The sequence below is a fragment of the Gadus morhua genome, chromosome 20, assembly GCF_902167405.1.
Source record: "Gadus morhua chromosome 20, gadMor3.0, whole genome shotgun sequence".
Classification (NCBI taxonomy): domain Eukaryota; kingdom Metazoa; phylum Chordata; class Actinopteri; order Gadiformes; family Gadidae; genus Gadus; species Gadus morhua.
Window position 1 is genome coordinate 1,712,687 of NC_044067.1, and position 19,533 is coordinate 1,732,219.

General features: G+C 50.7%; 1 protein-coding gene across 7 annotated transcripts in view; it reads right to left on the bottom strand.

Annotated features, from left to right (window-relative positions):
* Nucleotides 1-19,533, bottom strand: part of LOC115532754 (dedicator of cytokinesis protein 9) — an 81,914-nt gene that overhangs the window by 36,856 nt on the left and 25,525 nt on the right. For all 7 annotated transcript variants that reach the window (XM_030342633.1, XM_030342629.1, XM_030342632.1 and 4 more), the window contains exons 2-7: nucleotides 17,343-17,459; nucleotides 11,022-11,111; nucleotides 9,179-9,261; nucleotides 8,154-8,223; nucleotides 4,556-4,651; nucleotides 3,690-3,824 (exon numbers count right to left, since the gene is read on the bottom strand). In XM_030342633.1, the coding sequence (XP_030198493.1) occupies nucleotides 3,690-3,824; nucleotides 4,556-4,651; nucleotides 8,154-8,223; nucleotides 9,179-9,261; nucleotides 11,022-11,111; nucleotides 17,343-17,459 (591 nt within the window). The remainder of the gene's footprint in view (nucleotides 1-3,689; nucleotides 3,825-4,555; nucleotides 4,652-8,153; nucleotides 8,224-9,178; nucleotides 9,262-11,021; nucleotides 11,112-17,342; nucleotides 17,460-19,533) is intronic.

Genomic DNA, 19,533 nt, shown 5'->3' on the forward strand with positions numbered 1-19,533 from the left:
GGCGCTGCAGTGTATTAGCCTAAAGTCCATTTGCATCCACCTTGTTCTGTTCTGTTTTTCCACTTTTATTTACCAACAAACGGTGGAACTGTAGAACCGAAAACCCAACGTGACAAGAACACCACAAAGAACCCAAGGAGAGAAAAGGTATCGCAGTACGTATTGCTTCGTCAACTCCAGAGTCGCCGGATCGTCTGAGGAGCTCCTGCCGATTCCCGTCGGTACCCCGACGCACGGGAGGAGATAACAGCAGGGGATAGGTGGGCTCAGAGCGGTGGTCTGCGAGGCTTACCGGGTTTCTACCGCTGCCTTCCTACAATAACCAGACCACACACAGGGGGGGAGTGCTGCACACCAGAGAGGGAGAGATGTCTGTTGTTCTAAAGGTGGGAGGTCACGTGCCTGCCAAGTGTTCCATGATGAATCAGCCCGAGTTTCTCTATTCTTCGGAGTGGGATTATGGCACCTTAGGAAGAATGTTTCCATCAAAGCGTCCAATGGCACGCGGGGATATGGCCGACGGCCACTGGAGCACAGCAGGAGGCCGGTGGCTGGGATGTGTGGCAACACACTCACTAAAGGACTTCTCCTAAGGAATGCTCATCAGCGTCATCAGCGTTCATGAAGGCCATTGTTGTACTCCAACTATGACCAAGAAAACCGAATACTGTATGAATATGTTGAATGCATTTGTGCATGACTGTGAATGTATGTAATGTAAATGAGGAACTGCCAAAAAGCCACCTCCAAAATCCACGTTGTCCCAATGAAATGTGTAAAGGACCGTCGCAGTGCGTGATGTGTGGTGGATGTGGACGCCCCGACCCAGCTGTGGCTCCCATCCACAGAGAGTTGGGGGAGCAGGGAGAAGGAGAGCAGAGTGCTTCCATATGTGTGAGATGACAGCCAGCTCAGAGTTTGAGGACTCTTCTAAGAAGAGCTGCTGATGGAGGCAAAAACGATGGAGTTGGAACGGCAGAATGGAACTTTGACCGGCAATCCACCAGGACGTTTGGCGGCGTCCAAGTATAACCTGATCCTTAGCATCCTTAGCGTGTTGGCGGCTAAACCTTATCCCAGCTGCTGAATTGGCTTTAAACACAGGAGAGCTCTCGTAGCAGTCACTTCTTGTACAGCGCGTACAATGCTACGAGTCTTCCAGTAAAACGTTCGTCAGAGACGTCCATCAGGAGGCCAGTCATCTTTAGTTTGGTTTTGGTTATGTTATTATTTTAGTTCCGCATATGGTTATAGTCATTGCAGTTGTTGGAGCTATTGTTATGAATGTGGTTACAGTTGATGTTCTTGGGGATCAATAGAGTACCAACTTACAACCAACTAACTAACTGAATAACTACCTAACTAACTAGCTGATCTACTGACTGTTGTTAGCGGGGCCAACGCTAGGAGCGGCGTTGGGGAGTGTCTGGGCGGGGGAACGGCGGCTGCAGGCGGGCTGAGTAAACACACGAGAACGACCGGGGGCGTCGGGAGGGGAATCAGACAGGAGGGATCGACATGGGACGCATTACGACGCCTGACAGGCAACAGAGGGGAAAGGAATCTCTTTTTGAAACGCGGCCTAATACAACCCAACACGAACCAGGGACACCGAAACTCCCCCTGAGCTTAGGGTTTACAGGTCATCATGCCCTCTGGGGTCAGAGGTCATCATGCCCTCTGGGGTCAGAGGTCATCATGCCCTCTGGGGTCAGAGGTCATCATGCCCTCTGGGGTCAGAGGTCATCATGCCCTCTGGGGTCAGAAGTCATCATGCCCTCTGGGGTCAGAGGTCATCATGCCCTCTGGGGTCAGAAGTCATCATGCCCTCTGGGGTCAAATGTTATCATCCTCTCTGATGTCAGAGGTCATCATGCCCTCTGGGGTCAGAGGTCATCATCCTCTCCGAGGTCAGAGGTCAACATGCTCTCTGGGGTCCAAGATTATCTCACTCTCAGAGGTCATTCTCATCTCTGCCTCACCGAGCAGGACCTACAGACAGGAAGCTGTCGAGGACTGTGGAGTATCTTAAAGGGCCGTAGCGGTCAGGGTCCTCACCGGGGGCACCGTCTCTCCCGGCCTCACGTCAACATCCGTCAGTGAAAGCAGCCATCAAGTGGACTTTGATGCGGTTTGTGGACGGCATAACAGCGAGTCTTAGTTTGCTAAATGCCCTCCACCGAGACCACAGTGTTACCGCTAGTGTTTACATGTGTGGTCGGCGCGTTCACGCTAACTGCTCTCAGCGAAACAAGTCGGTCGCTCTGATGGATGATATCAGGAACGGATGTTTGACTGAGGCCGCAATGGTTTGTTCACCCTGACCGGTATTTTCCGTTAAACGTATAAACCGAAGGCATACACCACAAAGAAGTCCAGGTTACTGGAAGACTAACACTGTTTCTGCTGCAGTCGGGGACACCGTGTGGTCGGGAGGAGAGTTCATAGTGTGGCTTGGAGGAGGGGGGGGGGGCTGGAGATAGCTCTGAGGAGAAGGTGGGAGAGACAAATGGAGGAACCCAGGCCCCGTGGACCAACTGCCGGTCACATTGTGTTTGGTACATACTGTATATGTACATGTTCAGGTGCCATTGGTGTACGGTGGTACACAGGGTTTTGACCGTGGTGAGTTGCTTAAGGAGTGTTTGTATTTCTGCATGTGTTTCCGTGAGTCCATGCTGTTTGAATTAGCTCGTAAAGAAACAGAGGTTACAAAAGCTACATCTGCAGGCAGTGTGAGTGTGTCATCACACCATACACTAGCATTAAGAACAGCAGATCCACAACCAGTGACGGGGTGTATCTGGGGACGAGAGCTACATGATTGGACATCAGTACGGTACAAGGTGTCCAAACAGAGTCCGCTGTATGTTTGGCTAACTACTGGACGACCTCTGAGTCATCTCTAGCCTCTACTCTCCCCCACGTCCATCTCAACCCCCGCCCTGAAGCCCTCTGACCTCCAACACCCCACAAACACAGAAATATCCTCTGACACACCCATGTCCTCAGAAACACAGATTGGATGGATTCTGGTTGCGGCCCATTGGAACTGAGTGGGGGTGGGGGATGTTCTGAAGCTGGCCAGGAACATGTCCCCGTCCAACACCACGTCACGTCCTCTGCCACGCAGCGACAGCACGCTCAGCCCAGGCTCCACGTCCACCAGGTGGAGAACCGTGGAAGCAGAACGCTGCTTTTCCACGTGTCAGCATCTGGCGCGGACGCCCAGTGCGTCGTGGAGAACATCTGCAGCGCTGGGCTTCAGCGGCGGAGGAGTCAGCGATACGAGAGAGACCCCAGGGAGGGAGGGGGGGGTGTGCTTGCGCTCTGTGTGTGTGTTTGTGCTTGCATGTGTTTGTGTGTGTCTGTTTGAGTGTCTGTGTTTGTGTGTGTGTATGTGCTTGCATGTGTGTGTCCTTGAATGTGTGTGTGTCTGTTTGCGTGTCTCCGTTAGCTTTTGTGCAAGTGTGCGTGTATGTGTGTATTTGCGTGCTTCAGTCTGTTTGCGTGTGTGTGTGTGAGTGAATGCATGCTTGCATGTGTGTGTGAATGCATATGTGTATGGATAAGTGTGTATGTGTGTGTGTGTATGCGCGTGTGTGTGCGTGTGTAGCATATGAAGGGCAGGAGGTTGTTTGTTTGGGTTTAACTTGGACCTCCTCCGTCGGTACTGAACGGGACTGTACCTGGATGACGCCCATACAGGAGTCCAGGAAGATGGTTCCTTTGGGCTCCTTGGAGATCTTCTCATCCTTGTAGAAGTTGAGGTTGTAGGAGCCGTCGCCCAGCTGGGTCAGATGGAAGTACCGCCGCTTGAAGGACTGAAACCAAGGCCAGACGAGAGGGCATTAGAACGGGGAGACGAGAGGCCAGGATCCAGCCCGAGATAGCATCGGAAAAACATTGGTGAGAGATGGGAAAAAACAAAGGATTTGAATTACAGGACATAACAATCTTCCCCTCACAAAGAAACTGATCAATATCTACATCTTCTTGTTGATCTTCTTGTTCTCGGGGAGAACACAAACTTCACATCATTGTTCTAAGAACTTGACACCAGTAAGGGCCGGTTTAGTTTATATATATTTAAAACTAAATGTGGACACGGTGTGTTTGCAGAGATGAAATGGCTAGTTTGCGACCGATGCATTTGGCTTCCATCGCCTCCGATTGGCCAACAACACCACCTGAATGATTAAATCTGAAACTGGTTAAGTGTTCTGGTATCTGCGAATATTTGGCATCAGTCAAAGATGGGCTACTCGAGGGGTGATCTTATCTTCAAGACGACCCAGTTAGACCTGTATCGTGTTTTGGCCGAGATCTGCAGGAATTATTCCATTTCAATTACCGCTCAAGCAGAGACGAGGAGGAAACAGAAAGGGTAGGAAACTCCTGGTGTCTTTGAACAAACTGCCCACACGTACCACTGTGTGTCTACATCGTACCCTGTCAAAAAAGCTATGTTCGACAACCTACGCGAGGACGCCCCTTTTGGGTTCTCCGTCAGTGTGTCTGGGCCTAGTCGCGTCCTGCTCCGTCAGTCTCTTACCCTCATGGTGACGCTGATGGCGCTGTTCATGTTGCCCTTGTGCAGCCAGCCGTGCTTCGTGATGCCTCCCTTCTGGGAGCCCAGCGACGCCGTGTCCTGCAGGAGAACCAACACAGTTAGGGTGCCTTCACACTACCCTCCGTCCGCCAACGGAACTCATTGACTTTGCACGGGACGATCTCGAAAGGCCTAGTGGGTCTGTCCGTTCTGTCGGCTCCGTGGCCTGCGACAAAAAGCTAAGATTTTTTTTTACTTTTCAGGCAGCGACGGATCCGTCGGCCAATCAGATCGCGGTTATGCGAATACACTCCACGCGACTACTGGATCTATTTTGCAATAACAAGCAGGAAGAAGCAGGAAAAATACGGCCGTTTTATTATTTTAAAGAAATGTGGTATCGATAGGATTGTTTTAGTCACCTGTTGTTTGTGTCATCTTTTGTATTTATATCCACACATGGGCTTTGTAGCGGGATTCGATTGGATTGGCTGCAGGCTGCTTCTATAAAGATTATTCCCCCATACGTCAGACACGCTCTCGGTCATCCGCCGACGGACGCATGCAGTGTGAATGCGCCCTTATACCCATGGAGAGCAGAGTGGCTGAACACCATGAAGCAGCACATCCTTCCATCACCTCCGACTGGAGGAACAGGTGGACTGGCTCCGACTCACAGGGACTTTTCAGCAGTGTGTAACTTTGACTCATGAAAGTCAATCTACTGGGGAGGATTGCGACCCTTTTTGTTTTCGTACACTCAAAACAAAAAGGTTACATTCTCGGTAACTGGAAAAAGCCCCCGGATTACTCGAACTCATCAATCCCTCTCAAGAGACCCACACATCCATGCACTGTTCCTGGCTGTGACCCCGTAGGTCGAGGAGAGTGGAGCGGAGGTTGTGGTCGTTATCGAGGCCTTTTGGGAAAACCACACATCACTCCACGCTTTGTGCAGATCTGCAGTTCATTTTGAGGGCTATCTTAAAGGAAGTTCAAAGTTCAAATTTCTTGGGAGGCTATCATGGTGTTGTGGGGATTCCCAGGTTGGAGGCTGCGCCGATGGAAGTTGACTCTTAATACAAGCGGGGGCCTAGCCGCCTCCAAACAAGCAGAACATTAAATAAACCCGGACACCAAGTCCAAACAAAACCCCCCATCTCGCAGATACCCCGACAGAAAACTAATAAAACTAACTTTCTAATCCAACCTGTCTGCAACATCAGAGTGATGGGTTGTGTCCGTTAGTATCGAAGGGAATGGAGGATAGGGGTTTCAGCTGAGAAGCTTCATCGTGGTTGACATTGGCTCTCCCTTTATGAGGAAATACCGGTACCGGCTCTGTACTGCAGTGGAAAACGACACTCGTTGCAAATGGGTTTTCAATATGCAATCATCTGCTGGTATTTCTTTTCATTGAGCAGAGGGGGGGGATCTAAGGGCGCGTCTGGAAAGATTCATGGCTCTGCTTCTTTTCATCATGTGCTAGACAACCCAGACTAGTCCCCAAGGGGGAGCACACACACACACACACACACACACACACACACACACACACACACACACACACACACACACACACACACACACACACACACACGGTCCAAAGAGAGGGTGACAAATCCCTGGCTTCTCTCTGTCTCAATACAGATTTGCCTCACATAAAGTTGTGAACGTTCAAAATGGAATTTGTTAAAGAGAATACACACACACACACACACACACACACACACACACACACACACACACACACACACACACACACACACACACACACACACACACACACACACACACACACACACACACGGTCCAAAGAGAGGGTGACAAATCCCTGGCTTCTCTCTGTCTCAATACAGATTTGCCTCACATAAAGTTGTGAACGTTCAAAATGGAATTTGTTAAAGAGAATACACACACACACACACACACACACACACACACACACACACACACACACACACACACACACACACACACACACACACACACACACACACACACACACACACACACACAGTGGGTGAGAGGTTCCCAAAACCGACTTTACAATTTATCGAAAATGTTCAACCTTCTGTTTATTCTATTTCCCAGATAAAGTGTCCAGGAATATGTTAACCAGAAAAGAGATGAATCCTGTGTACGATAGAGTTCAGTCCCTGATTCTCTCCTCTTTCACCAAGACAGATAAAGAGAATGCCAGAAAGAAAGAGAGCCCTCTGGTTTGATAACTTATTCAGCAGTATGTGTTTAGGAGAGAGAGATCAAGAGAAAGAGATAAAGAGAGACAGACACATAGAGAGAGAGACAGACAGAGACAGACAGACACAGATATAGACAGAGAGAGAGATAGACACACAGAGAGAGAGATAGACACAGACACAGACACAGAGAGAGAGAGAGAGAGAGAGAGAGAGAGAGAGAGAGAGAGAGAGAGAGAGACAGACAGACAGACAGACACAGAGATAGAGAGAGACACAGACACAGAGATAGAGAGAGAGACAGAGACAGAGAGAGAGAGACAGACAGACACAGAGAGAGACAGACAGAGAGACTGAGAGACAGACAGACAGACAGACAGACAGACAGAGACATAGGCAGACAGAGACGGAGAGAGACAGAGAAAGAGAGAGGATGTGAGTCAGGGGTGGAGATGTGACGGACTCTCCCTACTCCCCCTGATTGCGTGCCACGCCCGTGTCTGGTGCGTTGTGGCGCTCTGCAGGGGACCCTGTGACCCCTGATGACCTCTGATGACCTGTCAACGCCGCGTGTTCCAGAGCACTTCCTCCACAACCAGATGTAGAAAACAACACATAGAAGAGATCCATGTGTTTCCTCTAGCTCTGAGGATTGCTGTTGTTGAATGTGCGTGCGTGCGTTTGTCGTGTGTGTGTCTTTGTGTGTGTGTTCAGCATGTGTGTGCATGCTGGGACGCACATGGATGTCGTGTTTGTTTCACACATATGGTCAGCGAGGTGGGGTGAGTTCTCCGTTACATTTTCCATGAAGACGCCCGACCACTCAGTGAAGAGCAGTGAGGAGGAGAAGGAGGCACTTTGGAGAAAACGCTTCTAGTTCTGTCCTCTACTAGTGTCATTACGTTTGAACTAACAGACGGAGAAGAGTGTCTAGATCAGTCCTTCCCAAAGAATGGGATCGACTGATTTCTGTAAAAAATAAATAAAAAATAAAATAAATAATTGACACTATTTTGGCATCTATCTCTAAAGTTTCTTAACTGTCTTACTTCTTGTTGCTGAAGCCCCCGAATTTCTCCCCCGGGGGATTAATAAAGTTTTATTTTATCTTAATTTATGGGATTAACCAATTGATTAATGTTGACTGTTCCAATTGATTGATTTATTGACTGTTTGATAACTATAGCTGCCCTTAAACACAAGCCCTACATGTTCGGCATGAAAAAAAAAACTTTCAACAAGAAGCATGTTTTTGACAGTATTGTAAAAAAATTATATTGGGTGATGATGGCTTGTAGTTGGTTTGTAAAAATGGGTCCCCAGAAAAAAAGTTTGGGAAACACTGGTCTAGATCGTTGTGAGCCTTCCTGAGAGCTGCTGGTGATAAAGAGCCTCCTCACCTCATCTTTATCCACGTCCTCGTCCACCTCGAACACGTGGACGGCCAGCTTCTCTGGTCGGGAGACTTTGCTGTTGACACACATACAAGAGAAAATGCCAGTTGGTTTAAAAATCATAATTTATGACACTAGCCTTAACTTTACACAGAATCTAACTGGAACATAATTCACTTAAAATAAATAATGTCAGGGTAAAAGACAGACACCATTAGGACGTGAGACACATCGTGTAAGCTCTAAGGGGATGGAACCAGCAACCTTGGTAGTGAAACAAACGATTCAACATTAAACGATTTAATCTGTAGTGTTCTTTTTTGTTACATCTTATCTCTAAAACTTTAATAAAACTGAATCAGGGACATGAAACGACACAAAGAGGGTGCTGGGTATAAGGTCCAAGTCCCAAAATGTGTTTGACTTTAGCACAAGGAAAGCAACGTCTTGTTTGCTCCAACTTCCCTGAAGTTAAATCCAAACAGTGACAACATGATCCAACCGGTACTTCAGAGCCACGTCTCTAGAACAATAGCAGGGTGACGGTGTGGGGGGTGGAGGGATGGAGGGGGGGGGGGGGGGGGGGGGGGCGGCGGTGTTCAACAGAAGGAGCGTTGACGGATCCAGACAGGGACCATGTTTTCCTGACAGGGTGGTGAAAAAAGGAAACTCACTATTGTTGTGTTGCTGTGACTTACAGCAAATGTGCGCTTCCCTGACTGCAGCACTTAGTCAGTCAGGAACAAAGGTAACGTGTGTGTGTAGGGTTGGCTGCGGTGTGTGTGTGTGTGTGTGTGTGTGTGTGTGTGTGTGTGTGTGTGTGTGTGTGTGTGTGTGTGTGTGTGTGCGTGCGTGGATCTGTGTGTTGCTGAATGTGCGTGCGTCAGGGCAGACGTGTGTGCGTGCCGCAGACATCTCAGGCATCCTCGGGACACACCTGGAACCCGTCCCGACGCGCCTGGCGGGGGGGGGCAGGGGGGTGCCATGACACACCGACCTGGTTACCATGGTGACCGTGGTGACAGACTTACTTTGGAATCTGCCGAAAGTCCCCGGAATAGTCCTCATACTTGTAGTTGACAACATGCCAGTCTGAGTTGTAGGTCCTGATGCACTGGAAAAAGCATAGAGTGAAGCAATGAATGAATGGATGGATGGATGAATGAATGAACCAATGGATGAACCAATGGATGAATAAAAGGAAGCAGCCAACTTTAAAAGGTTTGTGTTTAGGAGCCTGACACAGCAGCTTTTCTTTGTCCTAATCCTAATAATTAATTGCATTTATAAAGGGCTTTTCTTGCCACTCAAAGCACTTAACTTGGTGAGCGGAGCTGACCTGGGCATTAATTTATTGCATTATTACAGTCAAATGACTGTGAGCCAAGAAGAAAATGGGCCAAATGATTAAGCCTTGGATACGTTTAAACCTGAGCATAAGCACATTCCTCAGAGGCCTGGTCAGGATATCACTGGCTGAATCTCTCTCTCTCTCTCTCTCTCTCTCTCTCTCTCTCTCTCTCTCTCTCTCTCTCTCTCTCTCTCTCTCTCTCTCTCTCTCTCTCTCTCTCTCTCTCTCTCTCTCTCTCTCTCTCTCTCTCTCTCTCTCTCTCTGGGTGGTATGCGATGCCTGGTGAGATCTATGGTGTCATGCGTGATGTTGAAAGCCTCCCTCTGATTGGAGGAGCCCAAACTGTAACGTGATCGGGGGGGTTGATGGAACCAGAGGCGTTCCCCACTGGGTCGGTCGGCACAGCTGTTCACAGGCTGATGTCACACACACACACACACACACACACACACACACACACACACACACACACAAAAGTACATACACAAACAGACACACACTCACACAAGTAAACACACACACACATACACACACACACACACACACACACACACAAATAACAGGCCAGCTTCACTATCTTCTACGTGGCGAGTCATGAACGTCCTCAGGTTCTCTGACATGTTCTGCTGGTGCTGCTGGGTGTACTGGGAGGACGGCCATCGAGACCACTCACCTTTAAGTGTAACTGAAGCCTCGCTGTACATTTCATTATCCATGCATCATTGGTTATTACTCAAACCACTTCCTTTATTAATGTTAAGATAAAGACTCTTAGCGGTGGATATTGACCTTCTGCTCCCAGCCGGCGCAGAGGTAACCTCTTTACATCGGTCTTTTAAAAGGTGTAATAAAAGGCTTATATTTCCTACAACAGCGATCCAATGCTCTCTCTCAGAGGAGGTCGGCCCCTGGCTGTGGCCCTCCTCTATGGTCAAGACACCAGGAGGCTCAGAGCAGCAACGACACGCTCCACGGCACCGCGCGCGCGTGGCGGGAAATCCACCATCTGAGCCACGCTCATTTCACACTTCCACGGGCAGCGATCTGGAGCGCAGCTCAACCGTTTAAATACCGCAGAGCGAGAGGTGACCTGACACGCGCAGAGCGCACCATAAACAAACGGACGTCCAGCGCGGTTACTTCACTTCTTGGAGGGAAAACGAAGGCTGACACGGCCTGGGCCGGGGCCAGCGATGGGGCCGTAATGGGCCCAGTTGCCTGGTACTGAACAATAAAACACTGAGGCAACGACGTCATGCATCACGGTCCTGACGTGGAATGGGACCATCTCCGGTTGGGAAATCAAATTGACTCGGAGGAGATTCTTCAGGAACTCGAGCGACCTGAGGGCTTTCCCATCGCCAAGATTGCCCGACTTCCTGACATGTGTGGAATGAGTATGAATACCCACCTCTCGTCAACACACCGCCTGCACACCGGGCTAGAGAGTCATATAGGATATAGTATATATAACAGGTTTATTGTGAGGGCAGCTTGCTTCTCCTCTGCTGTTGAGGTCTTACCTCCTGGACAAACAGACTCTGGGCCCGCCCCTCTGCGTTCTCGGGCACCGTGGGGTACACAGTCCGTCCCTGGCGCCTTAGTGTGGAGATCTGCAAAAGGAAACCATCGTTTATGCATCCTTCAAAAAAAATGGATAAATCCAGAAAGAAAGGGCGACGATAACACTTGTGTGCAACAAAGTAACACTGACAGAGGGCTACAGAGTGCTATCCTCCTCCAACAGAGTGCTACAGAGTGCCATCGTCCCCAAACAGAGTGAAATCCACACGGCGATATCTATAGACAAACAAAAAGGCATCTTTCCAAAAAACGTTTGAGAGATGACTTCTACGAGCGCTACGGTGAGCGGCCCCAGCTGGACGGGGCTGAGAGACGCTCTAGTAAATATTATTCTATTCTTCTGCGAGAGTTGAAAGGGAAGCGATGAGTGGGGAGTTGGGGCCCTCCTCCCCTCGAGATGTTAAGGTGAGTAGAGACACTTAGTAGAGACACACTTAGTAGAGACACTTAGTAGAGACACACTTAGTAGAGACACACTTAGTAGAGACACTTAGTAGAGACACACTTAGTAGAGACACACTTAGTAGAGACACTTAGTAGAGACACACTTTATGGGACAGGAACACGCCCTATAGGACAGGACCACAGCCAATAGGACATGACCACGCACCATTGGACAGGACCACGCCCCATAGGACAGGACCACGCCCCATTGGACAGGACCACAGCCAATAGGACATGACCACGCACCATTGGACAGGACCACGCCCCATAGGACAGGACCACGCCCCATTGGACAGGACCACAGCCAATAGGACATGACCACGCCCCATTGGACAGGACCACGCCCCATAGGACAGGACCACGCCCTATTGGCCAGGACCACGCCCCATTGGACAGGACCACAGCCAATAGGACATGACCACGCACCATTGGCCAGGACCACGCCCTATTGGACAGGACCACGCCCTATTGGACAGGACCACGCCCCATAGGACAGGACCACGCCCCATTGGACAGGACCACAGCCAATAGGACATGACCACGCACCATTGGACAGGACCACGCCCCATAGGACAGGACCACGCCCCATTGGACAGGACCACGCCCTATTGGCCAGGACCACGCCCCATTGGACAGGACCACGCCCCATTGGCCAGGACCACGCCCCATTGGACAGGACCACGCCCTATTGGCCAGGACCACGCCCCATTGGACAGGACCACGCCCTATTGGCCAGGACCACGCCCCATTGGCCAGGACCACGCCCCATTGGCCAGGACCACGCCCCATTGGCCAGGACCACGCCCCATTGGACAGGACCACGCCCCATTGGCCAGGACCACGCCCCATACGCTACAAACTGAGGTCAGTATGTAGCGTACACAAAAGGCTTCAGTAGCTCACCAGCTCTTGGTTATAATCCTTGTTTGAAATTATGTACAACAGTGCTTTATTATTGGAGCCACAAGAATATAGTGAACATGTCATGATATTTTGTATTGATTCATATATATGTATATATTTTTCTATCCTTCACATGTACTATAAAAAGACATAAAATGTCTGTTTTGTTTGCAAAACGTTTGGAAGTGTTGGAAGTCAGTTGGCAAGGCGCTCACAGGAAGACATCCCGTAAAGCCGTGTCCGAGTTCTGTTTCTGCGCCGTGTTTCAGAGATCAGGAGAAAAAAACATCAAGCAGATGTTTTTCGAAACCAAAATAAAACGACTTTTAAGAAAAGAAAACAGGACACATATAGCCCGTCAAAGACCACGGGGGGAAAAGGAAAGCTTTCACAGGAAAGCGAACAGAAACCAAAACAAACGATTACACACCACAAGGTGCCCCGACTCACATCCGTTAGAAAACACCTTAATAAGAAAAAGCCCCCACAGCAGTCCTTAGTGTGACCCATGCTACTGTGGCACCTTCACTTCCAGGAAGGTACCGACCCGGCCCTACGGGGCCAGGAGCGAGGAGAGTACTCTGAGAGTCTCCAAGGGTCTTTCTGAGCAACACAGTGATTCGCTTTTATGCTTTTAGAATAATCGTTTTAAGAGCAGGGCTTATTACTCTGTCTGCTCCGGTGACTCGTTCAGCAAACGATTACGTTTGAACAGAGCAGTGAACACAGACTACCGAACGATGGTCATCATCAAGGTTATTTTTTTAGAAAAATAAAAAGTAATGGAAGCTCCCTTCAGTGAGGGCTTAGTGGCCGTCTAAATGAACCCATAAATAAACATGATTATGACCATAACAGCATTTGAAAAATACTTTCCATCTCTGTCTCGCTCCGTGGCCTTTTAAGCCTCTGAACAGCAGACTGCTGGGTCCTGTCAGCTGTGACAGACACACCAGATAGAGTCTGATCCTGGCTATTGTCTGGTCCTTAGTGAGTCCAGCTTCCTGGACGCTAATCTCTATCCTCTGAGCAGGAGAACCAATAACAATGGAGGAAGAGGGAGGAATGAGGAGGTACGGGGAGGAATAGGGAGGTATGGGGGGTAATGGGGAGGTATGGGGAGGTATAGGGAGGTATGGGGAGGTATGGGGAGGTATAGGGAGGTTTGGGGAGGTAGGGGGAGGTATAGGGAGGTATAGGGAGGTACGGGGAGGTATAGGGAGGTATAGGGAGGTATGGGGAGGTATAGGGAGGTACGGGGAGGTATGGGGAGGTACGGGGAGGTATAGGGAGGTATAGGGAGGTATAGGGAGGTATGGGGAGGTATAGGGAGGTACGGGGAGGTACGGGGAGGTATAGGGAGGTATAGGGAGGTAGGGGGAGGTATAGGGAGGTACGGGGAGGTATGGGTGAGGTATGGGTGAGGTATGGAGAAGAACAGTACTGCTCAATACTCAATAAACACTGATAGATCTCGTCCTACATTCTGAACGCCGACTGTTCAGTGGCTGGCTCTCCTGTCGGTGTCTGGATCTCATCCCCGACATAAAGTCAGCTCTCTCACGACAACACAGAGACCAACTCTGTGGGAGGTGCACGTCAATGTCGTTCCATTTACCGGATGACATCTCGGGCGTCCCTGATTGATACTCGGCCCGTCCAGTGAGCATCAGACCAGCAGATTACAGGTGGGGCTAATCCGGGGGAAGGGCAACGGCGTCCGAGGGGTTTTAACGGCTACGTCGAGGGCTCAGGGATGCAGATCCAGTCTGAGGCAAGGGGAGAGAGACTCAGTGGCTCTTCTCATTGGTTCCTCACACTCTCTCCCCCCCCCCCCCACCAGCCAAGGTGAAGAGATATGAGGGGGATAGAACCAACCACACACACACACACACACACACACACACACACACACACACACACACACACACACACACACACACACAGGCCTCTTGAGCTCAGATCTCCCCTGATCAGAGCCAGGTGGAGGTGACGATTAACAGCTTACAGGTATTTTCCTTGCACTTCTCCAGCAGCGTTCCTCTCCAACGTACTATTGGACAGAACGCTCCCACTTATCAGAGGCAGTGTGTTGATTGGTCGGTGGAAGGACGGGTGCTGAGAAGGCGGTTTCAGTGTTCTAAAAGGTTCTGCCAGACGGACTCGATTAACACCCTGAGTCTGACCCCTCCGACGTGCGGCCGTGGTCCGCACCTCACACTCACATTACCTCCGTGCGTCGACGGAGCTCATTGTCTTTGCACGGGGCGCTCTCGAAATAAATTGTGGGTCCGTCCGTTCCGTCGGCTCCGTGGCCTGCGTCAAAAAGTTGAGAAATGTTCAACTTTTCAGGCAGCGACGGATCCCTCGGCCAATCAGATCGCAGGTTATGCAAATACACTCCACGCCACTACTGGATCAATTTTGCAATAACAAGCAGGAAGAAGTAGGAACAAACCGGCTGTTATATATTTTTTAAAGAAATGTGGAATCGATAGGATTGTTTTTAGTCTCCGATCTTTTGAATTTATATCCACACATTGGCTTTGTTAGCGGGAAGCAATTTGATTGGCTGAAGGCTGCTTCTACAAAGACTAGTCCCCATACGTCAGACACGCCCTCGTGATGTATTGTGAACGTGGGCTCAGAGAAGGCCTCTGTCTGGACCCTGAGCCGCCCCTCTGCTCAGCGGCGTGCGTGTTCAGCCGACCGCCAAGCCCCTCCTGGCCACCGTGTCAGGGGGTCAGGACACGCAGCGGCGTGATGAAGAGCGGCCGGAGAACCGGAGCTCAAAGAGACGCTGAACAGATGTTCCGCTCACTCAGAGATCCGTCTTCTGCTTCTGCTTCTGTGTTCTTTACTCCCGTCACCTGTTGGCCCCCCCCTGACAACGCAGTGTTTGTGTGCAGGGATGGTATGTCAGACACACACACACACACACACACACACACACACACACACACACACACACACACACACACACACACACACACACACACACACACACACACACACACACACACACACACACACACACACACACACACGGCCATGGCCACCTCCCTTTCAATAGGACCAGCAGCTGCCGGCCCCAGCTCTTCTCTGCTGACGTTAGGGAGGAGATCCCCTCCGCTGACCGTCTCCGACAGACTCAGACATCCTCCCTTCTGTTGTTCTGCACGTCCTTGTTATCGGGATGGATTCCTCAACTTTGTTCCTCTTTTATCTTGCTCTTTGGAATTGTTATTAAGTCTGTCCAGTACTTCTGCTGTGACACCCAGGATGGGATTAATAAATAACCCAACATTAATCATAATTTATTAATTTCACACCTTTCACTCTCCCACGACAGAGACAGAGACAGAGACAGAGACAGAGAGAGAGAGCCAAGGACAGAGAGACAGAGACAGAGACAGAGAGAGAGAGAGAGAGAGAGAGAGAGAGAGAGAGAGAGAGAAGGACAGAGAGAGAGACAGAGACAGAGACAGAGAGAGAGAGAGAGAGAGAGAGAGAGAGAGAGAGAGAGGCAGAGACAGAGAGAGAGCCAAGGACAGAGAGAGAGACAGAGACAGAGAGAGAGGGAGAGCGAGAGCACATCGGGAATTATGGGATGTCCCTGGTGACCAAAGTGGAGGAAGAGAAACCCAACGGTCTCATTCGCTTTAATATAAATTCTCTCTCTGTAAAGTATGACGGCTTCTTTTTCACGAGGTTGGCCAGGGAGCGACGAGCCAATGTGCTCAATGCATCAGAGCGGTCCTCACTGACCCCTGCCCCCCCCCCCCCCCTCTGACACGGAGAGAGATGTTTAAGTCATCACATGACACACACTGAATAACATCCACGCGTGTGTGTGCGTGAGTGTGACAATGACAACGGGGCTCGTTCTCAAGGACGTAGAGAACACAACGTCCTTTTTCCAACTTGTTCTTTTTTTTTTTTCTTCTGAGGGGCCTCCCTGACATCCTGCCAGGGGCCAGTGAGCCCGGCCAGCTTTCCAGTCCAGCGCTGGTTTCCCACAGCCCCCCCGGGGGGGGGCACCGACCGACGCAATGCTTCCAAGGGAACGGACAGGTGCGCTCAGCCAATCACGAACCACCGGCGGTGGTTCGTGATTGGCTGAGCGCGCCTGCCCGCGTCGTGACAGGGCGTAGGATCGCCTCGCTAACGCCAGGGTTGGTAAACAAAGGAAACCCCTTCTGGGAGCCACGCCCAGCGCTCAATAGCGCGGGCGGGGACGGGGCGAGGGACAACAGAGAAGGTGGGGCTAAAACACAACAAAGAAAGGCAGCGCAAAGCAGGAGCGAGGAGAGAACGGGGGGGGGGGGGGGGGGGGTGAGAGAATGCTTCACAGCCGACAGGGCCTTGTAAGGACACAGAGCAGGTTCTTGCAACAAAACAGAACACACAAACGGCCATTGGGTCGTGTACGGGCGATGACGTAATAAAGAGCTTTGATGGGTTCAGGGCAGCGTTTGATGTGCTGTTCAGCGTGAGCCCTCGTCACGCCACGGAAGCAGAGCGCTGCTCCTTGGACGCGCTGTGTGGGATCTGAGTGGGAATCACACGCCGGGCGTATGGTAGACGAATAGCAAATCAAACAGAAAAAAAAAGGCATGTCGAAAATATGATTTTTAAACTGTGTTGGTGCTATGCGATGTGATTTAAAATAGTCAACTAAATCTGAATATTGCTGTAAAGAGTACTATACGATGAATTAAACAAAACACAAGCTCAACACCTGCAAACTGCCAGACAATCATCAGCCCGGTTCTTTGTGTAATACCATCCTGGTGGTCATGGGGGTGAACCCCTATTGGTGGTGGTGCTGGTGGTGGTGGTGGTGGTGGTGGTGGTGGTGGGTGTAGTAGTGGTATTATTGGTGGTGTTATTGGTGGTGGTGTGAGGCTAACCTGGAAGTCCTCCAGGGGGAACTGCAGCATGTCTCTGAGGACATCGCTGAGGATCTGCGTCTTCCTCTGGACCAGAACGTTCTCGTAGTCCAGCGGCTCGATCACTTTGGGCTTCACCTGGAGCAGAAGAAGACAGGTTCTCGTTAGTGTGCTGCTCGCTGCACGGTACCGGTCCGAGGCAACGGCCGAAGGACACACATTCTGAAAGGAAATTAGTGAAGCAGAGTTGTTCCGATATCAAAACCAGGACCAGACCACCAAATTCCTCAGATGCTGCCTAAAATGCAGCCAATCGGGTATCGACTCGTACGCCAGTCTGTGAGCCGATCCGATACCATCAGGTGAATCATTTACTACACAGAGAGAGAACATCACAAACACTACAGTGTTCTGCTGCGTTTGCTAACGGTCGTAGTTGGAAAGCCGGAACGGGAAACGCGCTGTGGACGACTTCAGTTTTCCGAGCGTGTTCCGTGATTAAACAGGACTGGAGCTGGCTGTGATTGGTTCAGCAGGTCGGTGTCTCCTGACACCCGGGCCTCCAGCTGAGCATAACGCCGGGGGCCTTCCCTGCCCGTACGGCTGGAGCTCCACGGACACATGCTCCGTGTTAGCGCACCGTGACGGGCCGGGAGGGGTCCCATGTGAGAAGGCAGCGGTTCCAGGGCGGGGAGGAACCCTAATGAGGTCATCTCCCCCTGACAGCCTGCATAGATCACTGCTCTTTACACAACGCAGGAACCAGAACAGCGCCGCTCCCCTCGAGCTGGCGCAAGGAGCACACACAGGAACCCGGAGTCAGACACACACGCGCTGCCTGGTAAATCTATGGTGGGATGATCATCCAAAACAATAACCTTCCTTGTTGTCGTTTGTGCTACAGCACCCTTAGATATACATATAGATATATAAATATGAGCACCGTTTCTGCTTCAAGAGGAGACCCATGTGACATGTATGATATCACATCCCTTCATAAACACGTCGGGGAAGCAGCAGCCATACGGCCCCTCGCTGTGCGGCCAGACTGCAGGGCAGGAGTTATGAATGCTCTAATCCACGGGCCCAGATGTTGCTCCCTCGCCGGGGCGATTAGAGACGTATCGGATGTCATGCCACGAGATATTGTCTCAATCCACAAGAGTGGAATATTCATAACGACAGAAGGTCGTTTAACAACGGCTGCAGCCAATCCACACAGCCAGCTGAGGCTGAACCAGAGAGAGAGTGGATGTGTGTGCGTGTGTGTGTAAGCGTTTGTGCGTGCGTGCATGTGTTGACGCGTGTGTGTGTGTGTGTCCGTTTTGGTGTGTGTTCATATATGGTGAGTATAAGTGTGTGTTGACAGCATAGGCCAGTCCCCATAGTCCGCATAGTCCAGACCTTAGAGCCTAGTAGACCTAGGCCCCATAGACCAGACCCCTGAGACCCCATAGCCCCCATAGACCAGACCCCATAGTCCAGACCCCATAGTCCAGACCCCATAGTCCAGACCCCATAGTCCAGACCCCGAGCAGGGCCTCAGCGGGTTCTGAGCCGGGCTGCGCGTCGCCCCAACACATCTGGCTCTGATAAGGCTGACGTCAGAGAGGAGGGGGGGGGCTCGGAGACCCCGGCTGGAAACGCATTGCTAGGCAGCGCTGGTGAGCAAAGCACCTGACGACGTATAGAACGACTGGGGGGAGGGAGGGGGGAGAGGAGGGAATCATACACCCTCTATCACCCGTCCTAGGGAAGGCCGTTTGGAGATTCGGCCGGAATGATCTGGATTCTGAAAGGACCCCCGACTCCCTTCAGAAGCCCCTCCCCCGAAACACATGATCATCTCGCTAGCGTTAGCAACAGGTCATCGTAGCCATGGGGAGACTCCCGTCATTGGCCAGGAGGGCAGACTGCGTGTAGGTAGTCAGGTTGGCAGGAAGACAGACAGGTAGGCTGTCCAATCCCTTCAGTCGGGCCGGATGGAATGATTGGACGCCAGGTTTTATTATACATACACTCTGTTCATGAATTCTGAGGATTTTCTGGATCCAAGTATAACAATTATAAAATATATCAGAAAGTGACACACTCTCTCTCTCTCTCTCTCTCTCTCTCTCTCTCTCTCTCTCTCTCTCTCTCTCTCTCTCTCTCTCTCTCTCTCTCTCTCTCTCTCTCTCTCTCTCTCTCTCTCTCTCTCTCTCTCTCTCTC